This window comes from Diadema antillarum, unplaced genomic scaffold (genome assembly GCF_040938485.1).
Source record: "Diadema antillarum isolate AM-2024a unplaced genomic scaffold, OU_Dant_1.0 seq00000271_RagTag, whole genome shotgun sequence".
Classification (NCBI taxonomy): domain Eukaryota; kingdom Metazoa; phylum Echinodermata; class Echinoidea; order Diadematoida; family Diadematidae; genus Diadema; species Diadema antillarum.
In genome coordinates this window covers 780,903-795,000 of record NW_027271306.1, presented here as the reverse complement: position 1 = coordinate 795,000, position 14,098 = coordinate 780,903, and the positions used below count along the sequence as shown (strand labels likewise).

The window sequence follows — 14,098 nt, the reverse complement described above, 5'->3', positions numbered from 1 at the left end:
AACATAAATTATGGAATTCGAGAAAGAGTGGTGCTGTAAATGGGATGAGACATGTGGCATGATGTAGATGAGATTATATCCCAGCCTCACAACTATTCCTTTGCTATGTGCATGATTTGCTTTCTTTCTTTTTTTTTAGTCTCTTAATTGTTACAACAGAAGAAAAGTATTGTAATGGGGGGCGCAAGGGATTTTTGGTTCAAATTTTTCCAAAAGCACCAAAAATTGGCACACATGTAGCCCAAACCATACTATTTCGATTTCTGATAGGCGCCAAAAAGGGCACCCTCTGGGGCGGCCATATTGGCAAAATCCAATATGGCCGCCATATTGGTTTAAAGGACACTTGCATTTGAAAACATAAAAGGGTTACAATCATTTAAAAAGTCGGGTTAAGAGGTTTTCTGGGTCAAGGAATTCGAACCTAAAGTTGTTTTTATGGTCTGAAGTCAATTTTTCCTTATAAGGTCACCTTAAGGTCATTTAGGGGTCAAGCCATTGTATTCATAACAGTTTATTGAAAAAAAATGGCTTGCCCATGGTCAATATTCCAGGAATGCCAGCCTTAGTAATATAATTGCAGTTGTCGACGCCTGAAAAAAAGAAGGCGTATTTCTTGTGAAGGGCGCCCTCCGGGGCGGCATATTTGCAAAATCAAATATGGCTGCCACCTACGTTTAAAGGCCGGTATAACAATTAAAAACCTTTAAAGTGTTGACAATAATTTGAAAAGTCACCTTTAGAGGTTTTATGGGTCAAGGAATTCGATTGTGACGTTTTTATGGTCTGATATCAACTTTTTCATATAAGGTCTCCCTAAAGGTCATTTGGGGTCAAACCATTATATTCACAATAGGTACTTTAGAAAATGGCTTGCCTATAGTCAATATAGGAGGAATGCCAGCCCTGCTTATAGAATTGCAGCTGTTGAGGGCTGTGGGAGAGGGAGAGGGAGAGATGGGCTTTCTCACGAGTAACATCAGTATATCTGCTTTCGTGTTAAGATTTCAAACACTAGGTATACACTCATGAATCATAATAGGAACCCCTTTCTGAGAGTAATTAGGTTTAAGGCATCTTACTCAGATCCTTATTTCACAATTGATTTTGAAGACTTGGTAACCCTTCAATTTCATTTTTAATGATTACTTACGGTTATTTTTTTTTCTGCATCATTTCAATTATGGCCTGTTATAATATGGCTACACAAGCTTTTAAGTGAGGTTCTGTCCAAAGCTATGGAATATAATATATATATATATATATGGAGACCGTTATAACATAATGGCGATGAAAGGGAGAAGTCGCTGAGAAAAGACGTCTCTGATAAGTCCCTGCGACTGCAAAAGCCGCGCCAACATCCCCGTGACTTTCAAGCAAATAAGTTGTCCCTTTGTTTGAAGACGTCTTGGACGTCGCCCTGGAAATCGCGTTAGTTGTGACAGCGAAAATAATTTCTTCGAGACGCTGGCATTGCGAAAATGTCTCCTCCCGTCAGATAGGCCCTCAATCACCCCCTCCCACTTTAAGTTTGCAGTAACATCAAACTACTGACCATGGCTCGTCTGACACCTGCTCTACATTGTGCATTTTCACCTTCATTCATTCATTCATTCATTCATTCATTCATTCATTTCATTATTTTTTTTTCCATTTCCATGTTTTCCACCTCCCAATGCATGCCTTGAAACAGCTGTGGTGCAGAAGAATGAAATTTGGTACTGAAGCATTGCGGAGAGTGGCTGATAGTACTAGTAATTGACATGTACCTGTGCCATCATTCCTTCAACTCCACTCCCTGGAGTCAGGGATCACATCATGACCCATGCTGTCATGATTCCAGTAGAAAATCACTTGCAGCAGCACTCATCTTCGAAATGTTGATACAGCGCCGCTTGAGCAGATGAAGTTTCTGATGATCTGCTCCCACGTTATGACGAGATGACGCCTACCCTCGTTGACGCTGACTGCCCCATAAACCTTGTTGCTCATCAGTCCTTGCTGGACATGAGCACGATTGTTAAAATAGTTAAAGTGTCAGTGAGCTCTGGTTTGCTGACCCATACTACTTAGACATTTTGCATGCCACATCAAAGCAAGTCTGAAGTAATGTCGCACCCTGTCAGTACCTGATGTTGGGCTCTGGAAGAGAGGTATGCTGTACAGGAAAGAGTTGAAAAGGCCTTTATCTTTTCAATACCACGACCCACCCGTAACTCCCTCCAATCAAAGGGATAAAAAAAACCACACACTACCGAAAATGTGATGTTATGCTCATCCGTGCGATTGTACTGTTTTCAGAAATGCTTTCAGAAAACATGTCATCCTTTGTAAGGATATATTTGCGTAGATCGCATCTAAGTTGTTGGAAAGCTGAAGGGTTGTGAGATCACAATTCCTATTGGATATTTCCGTCTCGAATCAGGTGCTCAGGATGAGTTGTCCGTCCCATTTATTCTTGGGTATCTCTGCGCTGATAAATGAGGGCAGTTCTTTATTTTTCAACCTTAATTTTCAGGAAGCCGCTGCGCTCTTCCAATCATAATTTGAGATTTGAGTGGTGCCATCACCATCTCTTGTGAGAGGACTGCACAGTGTTCCTGCGCAAAGAAAGTTAAGATTATTTTCTCCAGGACCAGTATCCCATACAACATCAATAGGTGTCAGTTTCCCTAGCCATTTGCGCTTTCAGTAAAGAAACGGTTTCGTTTAATAAAAAGAGAATAAAAAAAAAGATAAGAAAAAACCTTCAGCTGAATTGTCTTCACCTATATACTCTGATAAGATACTGCCATTAAAGGACTTTAATGATCGAATTTAGTTAACTGCCCCTAGAATACTGGTCTGACCTTGATTGAGGAGCTCGATTCCCTGGAAGCTCGGCCATTGCTTCCTTCACTGAAGAAGCAGACGCTGTCTTGTCAAGGGAGAGCAGGCCTACACCAATTTCAGCAGGAGGAGAATCATATCGCTTGCGAGCTGGAAAGTTATATAATTGACCATGAAAGGTGACGAGGTGGCTCAGTCGGTAGCGTATGGCTTGCGGTCTAAAGACTTGTGTTCCGACGCGGGTTCGAATCCCACTTAGGCAAAAAAAAAAAAGTTGTTGTATTGGCGTAACCCGCCCGACCCTAAAAATTCCGCCGACCCTATGTTTTTTTATTATTTTTTTTTGCTATCGATATCAAGTATCTTCTTGACTGCGATCGCGATCGCAAAAAACCCGGAAGTGGAAACGGCTCTGGGGATATCGGATGTACGAGGGAGAGATCTCGCTAGTGCCTCGCATAGCCTCGCTTGATCAGTACGTCATCTGTTTCCAACACGGACGCGTACTCTATCAAGATTTATACAGTGTATACTTAGCATTCAGACTGCAGTGTATTGTGCACAGTTTTGCCATAGGTTTCTTGTGTGGAGAACTTACACGAATCTGTATATGTGGGACTGTATAGAGATCGCCGTGTGCGATGAAAAAATCGTACATATGGGTCAATTTGCATCTGTCTTATCTAAGCAAGGAGGTACTAGGCAAGCTTGCCTAGTACCTCCTTGATCTAAGTCAAAATCGTAAAATATGAAGTGAAAACATTCAGGATAGGGATTTCAACATCTTTAAATTCTGTGAAGGAGTATAATTCGAGTAATATCGGCCTCGTTGTAGAATAGATGAACATACGGTGCGGCAGTTGTAACTGTTTACTGAGCACGAGTTATACACGTAAAATGCAGGTAGCAAAAAAAAAAAAAAAAAAATCCGCCCGACCGACCCTATTTGAAAATCTCATGTTACGCCAATACAACCTTTTTTTTGGGGGGGTGGCCTTATCTCAAGTCTAGCTGAGCAATGGTGTGTGTTGTCATACCGTCCCCTCTAGTAGAGGCACAACACTTTGTACCTCATCACTTGGATATAAAAAGTGGATGTCCCTTGTGTGAAAGAATCACAAACCCAGACACATGAAAAGATCCCGAATCGGCATTCCATTATCGGAAAACTCAGGGTCCATAAACCGGTAAAGTATAGTCCACCCCAAGTACATTCAACTCACCAGCTAGATGCATAGTAATACGTGCTATCCAGCTATCTCGTCAGAAAGAAAAACGAAGACAAAATAAGATTAGGCGTGTTTATTACCCTCTTTGCCATTGCACCCTGATTCGGCACCTTGGAATATGACGGCGGCCGTATTTAAGCATGTATATATGTATCACCTATATATATATATATATATATATATATATATATACATATACATTGAAACGAAGAAAGGAAAAACTGACCAGAAACAATTGATAAATAGTGAGAAAACTTTGAGCAAAGAAAATGAGAAAAGAAAACGAAACCGATGGAAGCCCGTTTTCTCTGTTCAAAGATTTCAATATATATACTGTATATATATATATATATATATATATATATATACATTTATATATCTTACATACAATTTTTTTTCATTTATTTGTCATAATCATTATTGATATGTAGGGGAATGGAACCGGTCTTGGCCCTAATTGACCATTGAAGGAGTATGGAAGAGATGACAAATGGGACAAAATAGGGGTACCAGTGAATTGCAGTTGAATGCTCACAGAGCACAAAATGCCTGATTTGACCTTGAAAGTGACCTTGAGAGGTGATAGTGACCTTGAATTGCAGAAATGATAATATTTAGAATCACATTCTCTAACCCCGTAAATTCTTCCACATTGGATTCATAACATTAATCACCCATATCAATTTATAACTGCCGTTGACCTTTAACCCGGATGGCGGCCATATTGGATTTCACCAATATGGCGGCCCCAAGGGGTTTTAGTCTTGGCGGCCATCAAAAATAGAAAGAGTATGGTACAAGGGACCTATGAGCAAAATTTGGTGCTTTTGGAAGAATCTGAACCAAACAACCCATTTTGGTGGGGTGTATTTCATGAAGCGTTTTGTAGAATATTTCTTTTTGATTTGCGCTCAGCCAATCAAATGCAAGGATTTCAGTAGCTTATCTGACAAAACGCTTCATGCAATGCCCCCCATCGATGTTTGATTGCGATATGGTACCTGACGTCTTCATACTTCATCAGAGCAATGCTATGTTCCTCTCTTTCTAAGATCTCTGCCCAAACGGAATGGAGTTTCTCGAATGTGGGTCTGGATGCGGACCCGCCTCCTGTGACGACCCGCCTGACAGTGCTAGAATCTGCCCGGCAGTGTGCGTGCGTGGCTGCTTCTGTCTCGGAGGCCTGGTGAAAGACCGGAGCGGAGATCGGTGTGTTCCTCGCGAGCAGTGCGGTAACGGTCCTCTTCCAATCCCGGAACGTTTGATTGACCAACCTTTGGAATGCTCTGAAAGATCGAAGTCCTCCTCCACTCTTTACGAAAAGAAACGTACCAGACATCTACCTTTTGATTTCATTGGTTAATTGTTCTTACGTTTGCCTTAAGATCAAAAGGGTATTATTATTTCTTACCATGTTATGAATAATAGTGACTACCCCTTCACATTCTCTTCCTGTCGTTTTCATCGATATGGGGTCATTTCGTGGTCCAGAAGTTGACTGCAAAATTTTGTACTCGCCTCCTTTTCCATCTTGACTTTTTTGTGATCCATGTCAGATTTCTGTTTGGACAAATTCTCGTTCCCTGAGTATAGGTGAAAATTGTTATGTGTAGTCTTCATGTAAGTAGAAAAAGAAATGAATTTATTTTAAAACTGTAGTAATTCATATGACTTACAATTGATCAACGATTTAGCTCTAAATTGCAGATTTGCTGTAAGACTCGGAAAAAAAGCCTCAAAAACACTGGCCCTTGAGCAAGGTCACTTTTTAACCCAACTTAAACTAGTTTCTGTAAACTTGATTTCTCTTATCAAAATCACATGCCTTTCTCAGCTTGATTTATCATTTCTTTATTACTCATTTCCTTCCTGTGAATTTTATAGCACAGAGTATAAGAGCATTAAACTTTTTGATTATTGAAATCATTGATTAGTATTTTATCGTTATCATTATTATTATTATTAGTAGTAGTAGTAGTAGTAGTAGTAGTAGTATTAGTAGTAATAGTAGTAGTAGAATTATCATCATCATCATATCAAACAAACCAGGAAGTTCTTTTACAAGTCATTACATGCACGAGCGTTTCAATATCTTTTTAGTAGCACCATATAGGCAGTCTCTTCCGTAAAACCCGATTAGAATGAATAAATCATTAATCAATATGAACGTGTAGCTTGCTCGATTACTATACAGGAATATACTAACGAAACAAAAATGGCATTGAGTAATCAAGAATTTATGGTGATGTCAAGAAAGAATGAAAATATCTGGGAGTTTCAGACAACAACAGTTGTAAACAAACAGCCAACTCGCAGTCCACCTGTGCCCAATAAAAACTTTGAAATGATGACTTCTGGATACTGTATATAAGCTTTTATTTTCGTGAGGCTTTAATTTTCTCGAATTTCGCCAATCACTGTTGAACCACGATTTTAACAACGTACGAAAATGTTGTCATGCCATTGAGTAATTGTGCACTTGCGATATCATGGATGTCAATTCGCGAAAACAACATCTCGCGAAAACGTCAGTAATTTCCTCAATCGCGAAAATATATGTACAAGAAAATAAGAGCTTATACACTACGCCACTGGGTTAGAGTGGGAATTGAACACGTATGTTATTGTACTGTTCGTTACATGCATAGTTTGCCATTTTGAGAAAAGAATTTGTCGCATTTTCGTACATGCCGTTATTTGGGTGGATAGCTTTTTTTTTCTACGATTCTTAGGAAACTTATTCGTACATTGATTCCACTTTTCTTCATTAATAAATCAAAGATTAAAAAGCATTTTAGTGTTGGTCTCATATCTTGTTTGAGTGGACTTTAAGAGATTGGACTTTAAGAGATAGAGCTTAAACACGGTAAGGCATTTCCAACATTTTGATTTCTTCTTCTTCTTCTTCTTCTTCTTTTTCTTCTTCTTCTTCTTCTTCTTCTTCTTCTTTTTCTTCTTCTTCTTCTTCTTCTTCTTCTTCTTCTTCTTCTGGTTTGGTCTGCCTCCTTCAATTATCTGAAGATTCTTACAGACTGTGTTATTTACATTATAATACAGCTTATTTACAGATATTTACAAGCACATAAAAAATATAAAAAAACAAAACGAGACTAGCCACTGTGATTATCAACCGTTAGTCGGTTACGGAATGATCCCACAGATGGCACTGAAACAATTTCCGACGACAGGGAATTCCAGCTCCTAACTGTTCTCGGAAAGAACAGTGCCTATGTGGGACCTTGTCCTCGGAATGTGATATTTGGACTGTTTTTGACTGGAAATGTATAAGGGTGCGTCCAAGCGCTCTCCGAAAGCGAACAGAAACGCACTGTAATAGCTCCAGAGAAGTTCAAACGCTGCTGAAGTGTACCTTAATTAAGGAATCGAACCGAACCAAAATTGGACTACATCCTGATGTGCGGCAAAAGTGGTCCAAAAGCGTACCAAAATGTTCGTGTGTGGAGAATGCGCGTAACAGGAAAATATCATGTCATAATGCAAAGAGTGCGCTCTCTTTGTTCGGGACATCAGTGAGAACAAATTGTAGTTGAATCTGTCAGCGAGTGAATGAACCCATTGCTACAAAATGTGTGACCCCCTCGAATATAACTCATAAGGTGCGTTTTCTCCACAGAGCGCTCCAAAGCTCCAAATCTGGCACCAGATCTGGCACAGATCGCTGCTGTTCGCTTGGGTTCGGTACGCTATCGTTCGTTTAACATACCCGTAGACTTCAAAGGGGGGGGGGGCATGGACGATGTCCATGAGGAGTAGATAATGATGCCTCCATTTCTATGTATACTGATCTTTCTTTTTGAAGTGCTACTCACAGTTACTGACAAAATCATTTTTCTCGGTATACTTCCCCTGAAGAAGATTGGTAACGGTACATCTCTTCTATTAATCCTTCATTAACAAAGGAATAATCGTGGCACACATCAGCGTGGGTAGAAACTTCAAATGGATTTGGGTTCCGTCGAACACTAACAGCGAACAACAGTACCTAAATGATATAACGAACACACAGTCACAAGTGCATACCTGTGTTATAACATGCACCCAATGCAGGTCCCTAGTTAAACCCACAAATGTTGAGACGCCTAGTATAAACGCAGAAATGCCCACTAGTGCACCAATAAGGTAGAAATGAAAAAGACTGCCTGCTTTCTTTTTTTTTCTCTCTCTCTCTCTCTCTCTTTGAAATGTATTAATTCTGATTGATTATTTTGTGGGCCATTTTTACATTCATGGACGCCGGTAGATATTAAGTAGTTATGAAAAAGACTTTGTGCTTTCTTTTTTTTTTCTTTGATATCCTTTTTTGATCATTCTATTGGCGTTTGTCCGTTTGTGAACGCTGGTATCAACCAATGATGTAGAAGTACACGCGTCACACTCACTAATACAGAAATTAAAACGATCGTGCTTTCTGTTTTCTTTGATATGTTTTTATTTTGGTGGTGTTTTTAAATTTGTGTAGATCATACATCATATGCGTAACACCCACTCATGTAGACATAAAAGCGACTTCGGGTTTGTTTGATTTAATGCTCTCCCATTTTTAGTTAACTTTTTTTGCATGTCGAACTTACCTTCCCTGCGATTAGGACTAATACACATTATACGTGTATATAATTATTGTGATAGATTAGGATTTCAGTTAAGGTTAAGGATTAAATTAATCTGAATTCATTCAATTAAAGTTAAGTAGGAATTTCAGACTCTTTGTGCTAGACAAAGTAGGAATTAGACCAAGCCGCAACAAACCACATACAGTGGAGTCTATCATACATGTACATGTATATCTTTCCACACATGTGGTTGGTGTACACTGCTGCGTCACTACACTAGTGGGCGTTTTGACATTAATAGGCGCTGTTCGTTTTTATATTTTTAGTTGAAATTTTCTACATTAGTGGTTGATGTTTTCAACATTAGTGGGCGTTTCAACGTTTGTGGATTCAACACGGTCTCTCATAATTTCTGCGTTTGTGTAGTACATGAGCAGAACTCACCTGCAGTACGACTGACGTCACTGTCAGGTCTCGGTAATTTCCCACACACTTTCTAGTAGACTGCTAAAATGCAATACCTTCCAGCTGTATTCATGCGAGCACCAACAAAAGAAAAGAGCGTGTTTTTTTTTTCTGGCAATTCTGCGAAAAAAATTTATAATACTTTTAATAAAAATCATAAATCTGCAATAATTTCTAAAATATATAAGCTACAGGGACAAATTTAGTTCATGTATCAAATTCTAGAATTTGTCAAGTTCTTTCATTTTGAGTGGTATTTGGTATTGAGTGATATAACTGAAGTGCATTTAGGCATTCTTTTCTTGAAAAAAAATTAGGGGCAAAGTTTTTGACAATTTTTGTAAAAACACAATCTTTGACTCTCATTATTCCATATTTGTCAACGCTTCAGCATTCATTTCCAAGTAGTTTATGGTTAAGAATGGACCAAAAACACTCATACAGTGCATAGGCCTTGTCTGAGGTAAGAACTGTGTTGAAGTATGAATATTTTGATATGAATACTTTAAAAAGTGGACAACGCTAAAAATGTAATGTCCGTAACGCTACATTGTGAACCTGTCTGCCTGGAGCATAAAATGCTGAATGTGTTTTAATACAAATCTACAACTTAAACAGGACCTGAGCGCCTATTTCAAAAGAAAATTTCGTTTACATATAATATGCTCTGATTTATAAATTTTTCAACATATCCACATGGAGGTAAATAATCGTGTAAAAAAATGTAATGTCCGTCACGGCAAGCATTTTGTGTAGTAGCCCCCGCCCCCCCCCCCCCCCCTTATCTACCAAACTAATCGAAACTCGGAATGTTGTTGTTGAAATAAGCCCACAAAGTCACAAAAAAATCTATAAATGTATAATGTCCGCAACTCTGGAATTGCCCTTTACGTCATTGGTCGGGTATCCACAACGGGGGAGTGATTCTTGACAGTTTCCGCTGATGACGTCATCAGACCGAATTTCTGTCAGCAAGGAAGCCGAAGCACTCTCATCACAACTGCTTTTCTTATACTTCATTGTGCAGGCGCAAGTTTAGATAAACAGACATTGAGAGCGACGTAAACCCGTTTTTTTTTCTTAGTATTTCTGAGAATCGTCCTATAGGGAGTTAATTTCGTATCATTGATGTCATCCTTTAGGAGATTCTACGACAACTTTATGCCACTTACTAAAATCAATTGATAGGTTCCTTCGACAAAATCAGGATAATAAACTTGATACCACTGTTCATTCCCTAGAGCAGGCTTTTTGTTTTCTCTCCTGCAGAGAATGCAAATTTTGTTATTTTTCGGAGCTAGAACTTTATTTGAACATCAAAATAGATCATCTCATTCTTGTTTCAAAAAAAAAAACTCTTTGCATTAAGCGGTAAGACTACTACCCACAAGATTCTGAACCAAACTAAGAGAAAAGCACACAAAAACATACAAACAACAGGTAAGCAATTGGTGCTTGTTGCGTTACAAGTAATTCTGATTATGGGACGTTTCTCCTTCTTGTGCTTTCCCTCATTTCTTTTCTATAAAAGCTCTGGCTACCTGACGAGAATGCATACACATTATCTCTTTCCCAATTTGCCACAGTTTATAAGTGAGAGAAGCTGATGAAATTTGACAGAGAATCGGACGAAATGGGTTTGCTTGAACTAGAAATTTTCTGCTGATGCATTTTTATTTATCTAGTTTATTCTTCGAAAGTCTAGTCTACTTAGTTGTTGTGTTATATGTAATGCTTTATTTTGCTTTCTTTGTTTTGCGGGGAGGGGGGAGGTTAATTTACTGAGAAGTTTTGGTTTTGAGGGTCTGAAGCTAAACAAAAACCTTTGCACATCACGACGTGTTTACAGCAAAACTGAACACCACCGTGAAATCTGAAATCGTTCTCGTCCAAATTCAAAAGACTGTGGTGCCGAATTTTACACTGACTTTGAGTCGCGGAGCGCGCAGCGGTTTTCTTTTTAATGCTCTGAATTTCGGAAAGGCCTATATCACCATGTCATGAATTGCATCAACCGTGAAATTATGAACGTGTTTGTGGTCTGGAATGAATGACGGGTCGAAATATTTCGTCACCACGGGATAGTAGGGCCATACGACTATACAGTGGCAACAAGGCTTGCTGCCTGTCAGCCCATAAGCCTTAATTGATTACATCGTGAGGTTTAACTTGAGCAATTGAGGGCAAATTTCGGTGTAATTTCACTAATTACAACGTCTTCGAAAAGATTCAAGTATTACGTAACCCTTTTTTATTTTTACTTTACACATGCAAAAAAGGAACTAAACAGAATATTTTCCATTCCTTCATATGCCATCTCTGTGGCATAAAAGAAACGTTTCTTTTAATCTACACATTTTTCCAAACCTTTGAGCTTCACAACATAATGTCAATCTGCTTCTTCTGACTATGACCCATTCCTAGTGGCATCAGCGATGTTTGTTTGGTTTTCTCTGACATAAAAACAATGAAAACAGGAAAAAGATGCACCGATTGATTGTAAGGTCAACAGAAGAGCGTCGGTGAAAGGACTATCAACGGGCATTACAGGTTTGCCCCAAATTGAGTCCTCATCAATCAGTCACTTAATGTGATCGAAACAAATCTATTCATTACTTGATGCTCAGCTATTTTTTTTCTTTCGCTCCAAGTCAGAGAGTGGGCATAATACTTAAGCGGACATCTTCAAATCCACTCTAGCCGACCGAGCATAATTTGAGTTAAAAGGCAGGCTACCATAAGATAATGAGGGAATCATCAAGCTCAGAAATATCCACTATGTACAAAGGCTGTACAAATCAAATTTCTTTGATTATTGCCGAAACTGCCTAATTTATTATCTCGCATAAAAGGGCTAAACGGAGAGGAAAATTCCCCTTCACAGTGTCATCTGTATTGTATTCTCGCTAAAGATTATGAGCTATAGAATTAATGGACTTTAGAAGTATTGCACATAAGGTGGGTGACAGCAGAACTGATTTTCATCGAAACCATCAGTTCTTCGTTGCAATGCTCACCAAAATCTTATCCTTTATCCTAATCAAGTTCATTGTGTGTTTGTAATATTTGTTTGCACGTTGTAATTGTCAAGATGAAATTCATATCGTTTGTTTCATTGATAGCTGCTTAGATGTTGAAGCCGAGTACTAGTTGTCATAGTAGTCGCCTTTTTACAATGTTTTATGTCATTAATGTAGTTTTCGAAGATTGTAATAAGCCAATATCCTTATTTCAACTGTCTCATCTTTGGCGGACACATCATACTGCTCATCGATGTCAGTAGATATCGGTCCCGTTATACTATACTTCAACGAATTATAGGGATTTGAGCCTCGTTTTCGCACAAAAGCTCAGAGAAAACTGCCCTAAAAACTGCCCATAAAATGTATGCCCCATCCTAAAAAAAATTATAATATGCTTTGTCCCTTCCATTCTCTCCAAACCATTGACTTATTCACGATGCATATATCTTGTAATTGATCTCAACAGCAATTGCCGGAAGAGGTTGGCAAAGTGCATGGCTACAGCCCCTTAATGCACCCCCTCCAATGAATACTGATATGGGATGGGAAAATCATGAAGACATTGCTGTGTTTATGTGGAAGGATCATGGGAAGAGTCTAACTGCTCTTGACACAGCTTGATAGTAGGGGGCTTTAGATTTTGACGCGCGGACGTTTGAGCCGACGCTTGCTCTGGACGTTCTCCTCTCCCTTGCGTCGTGCTAAAAAGTAGATTACGCTGAGACGCAACGTATAAAAAATAAAATCGCGCCCCCATTGCTATGATCGGTGCATGAAGTAGCTCTCTACGTTGCAAACTGTGCGGACGTGAAAGTAGCCCAGTACGCGTAGTGAAAAACTCAGGCGACGCAAGATAAAGATAGATCGACTTGACGCGCGCTTCTGCGCATGCTGACAACAGTTTTTTTTTCCTTTGAACGTCTCCGTCGCGAAAATCTAAAAAGCTCCCTAATATCCAGAGAGTGTGATCTTGATGACTAACATGATTGGTATCAGCTCCATTTTTATCATCATCATCATTATCTTGGGTAGGTTTATCATCGGCATTAGGAGCTTGATGAATATTTTTGCCATGCGCATTGTAAAAACGTAATCTCATCCCCGTTGAAGGGACCTCCCTTTTGTCTGTTTCCATGGACACGAGATGACGCGCTCGCTCAGATGTTCTCAAAGACGATCAAACGTGATCAATGAGAGCGGGGAGTCTCCTATACTCTCACCAAGGGAGTGTAATGATTCGGTGCGTTTATCCGTGAAACAAAGGTTACCTTTGATTTGACTGCTCATTTCGGAACATATCGACATGGAGCATGTCACCTACTATCAAGTATTCCAAGTCTGTGTCGCAACTACAACTCGGAGGGGATTCCTGATAAGATTGTGTCTTCTTGTTACACTGCTGCCCAGTGCTTGCGTCTTTTCCTATTTTTGTGACTTTGTAGCTCGTTGAAGCGACGAACGACTTCAGTTACTTTAGACAGTCCAGCGGGCTTAATTGATAAATGCTCAGATATAACAATAATAATAATAATCATTATTTTTTAATCATTATTATTATTATCATTATTATTAACGTTCTTATTTTTCAAACATATAGACATTGAAGCATGAAGCATATCACGTGCTGTAACACTGCAATATGCAGAGTTTGTAATTATTCCACTGAAAAGAAGAAGAAGAAGAAGAAGAAGAATGATTCGAAATTCTGTGGTGGAGATTAATTCAACAGATGAGAATTAGGCATGATTATCTGCGTGAAATCCCGCACAGTCATCTCGGGATGACGTCAGCCTTCAGCATTATTTTTATTGCTCTTCTCAGCAGAATGTCACATATCAGAGAGGGACAATTCAGATTGCAAAAATGGCAAAATGACCTTATTATCCTCATTCCCTACCTCAAATCTTGTACAACGAGCACTGAAGGCGTAAGTCGAGCATTCATTTGTCATACCGTATCGCAACCTTCGGGAAATGACAGC

General features: G+C 39.1%; 1 protein-coding gene across 1 annotated transcript in view; it reads left to right on the top strand.

Annotated features, from left to right (window-relative positions):
• LOC139729944 (uncharacterized) overlaps positions 1 to 14,098 on the top strand; it is a 55,209-nt gene that overhangs the window by 26,705 nt on the left and 14,406 nt on the right. Inside the window, exon 11 of the mRNA XM_071640865.1 lies at positions 5,111 to 5,317. Within this exon, the coding sequence (XP_071496966.1) occupies positions 5,111 to 5,317 (207 nt within the window). The remainder of the gene's footprint in view (positions 1 to 5,110; positions 5,318 to 14,098) is intronic.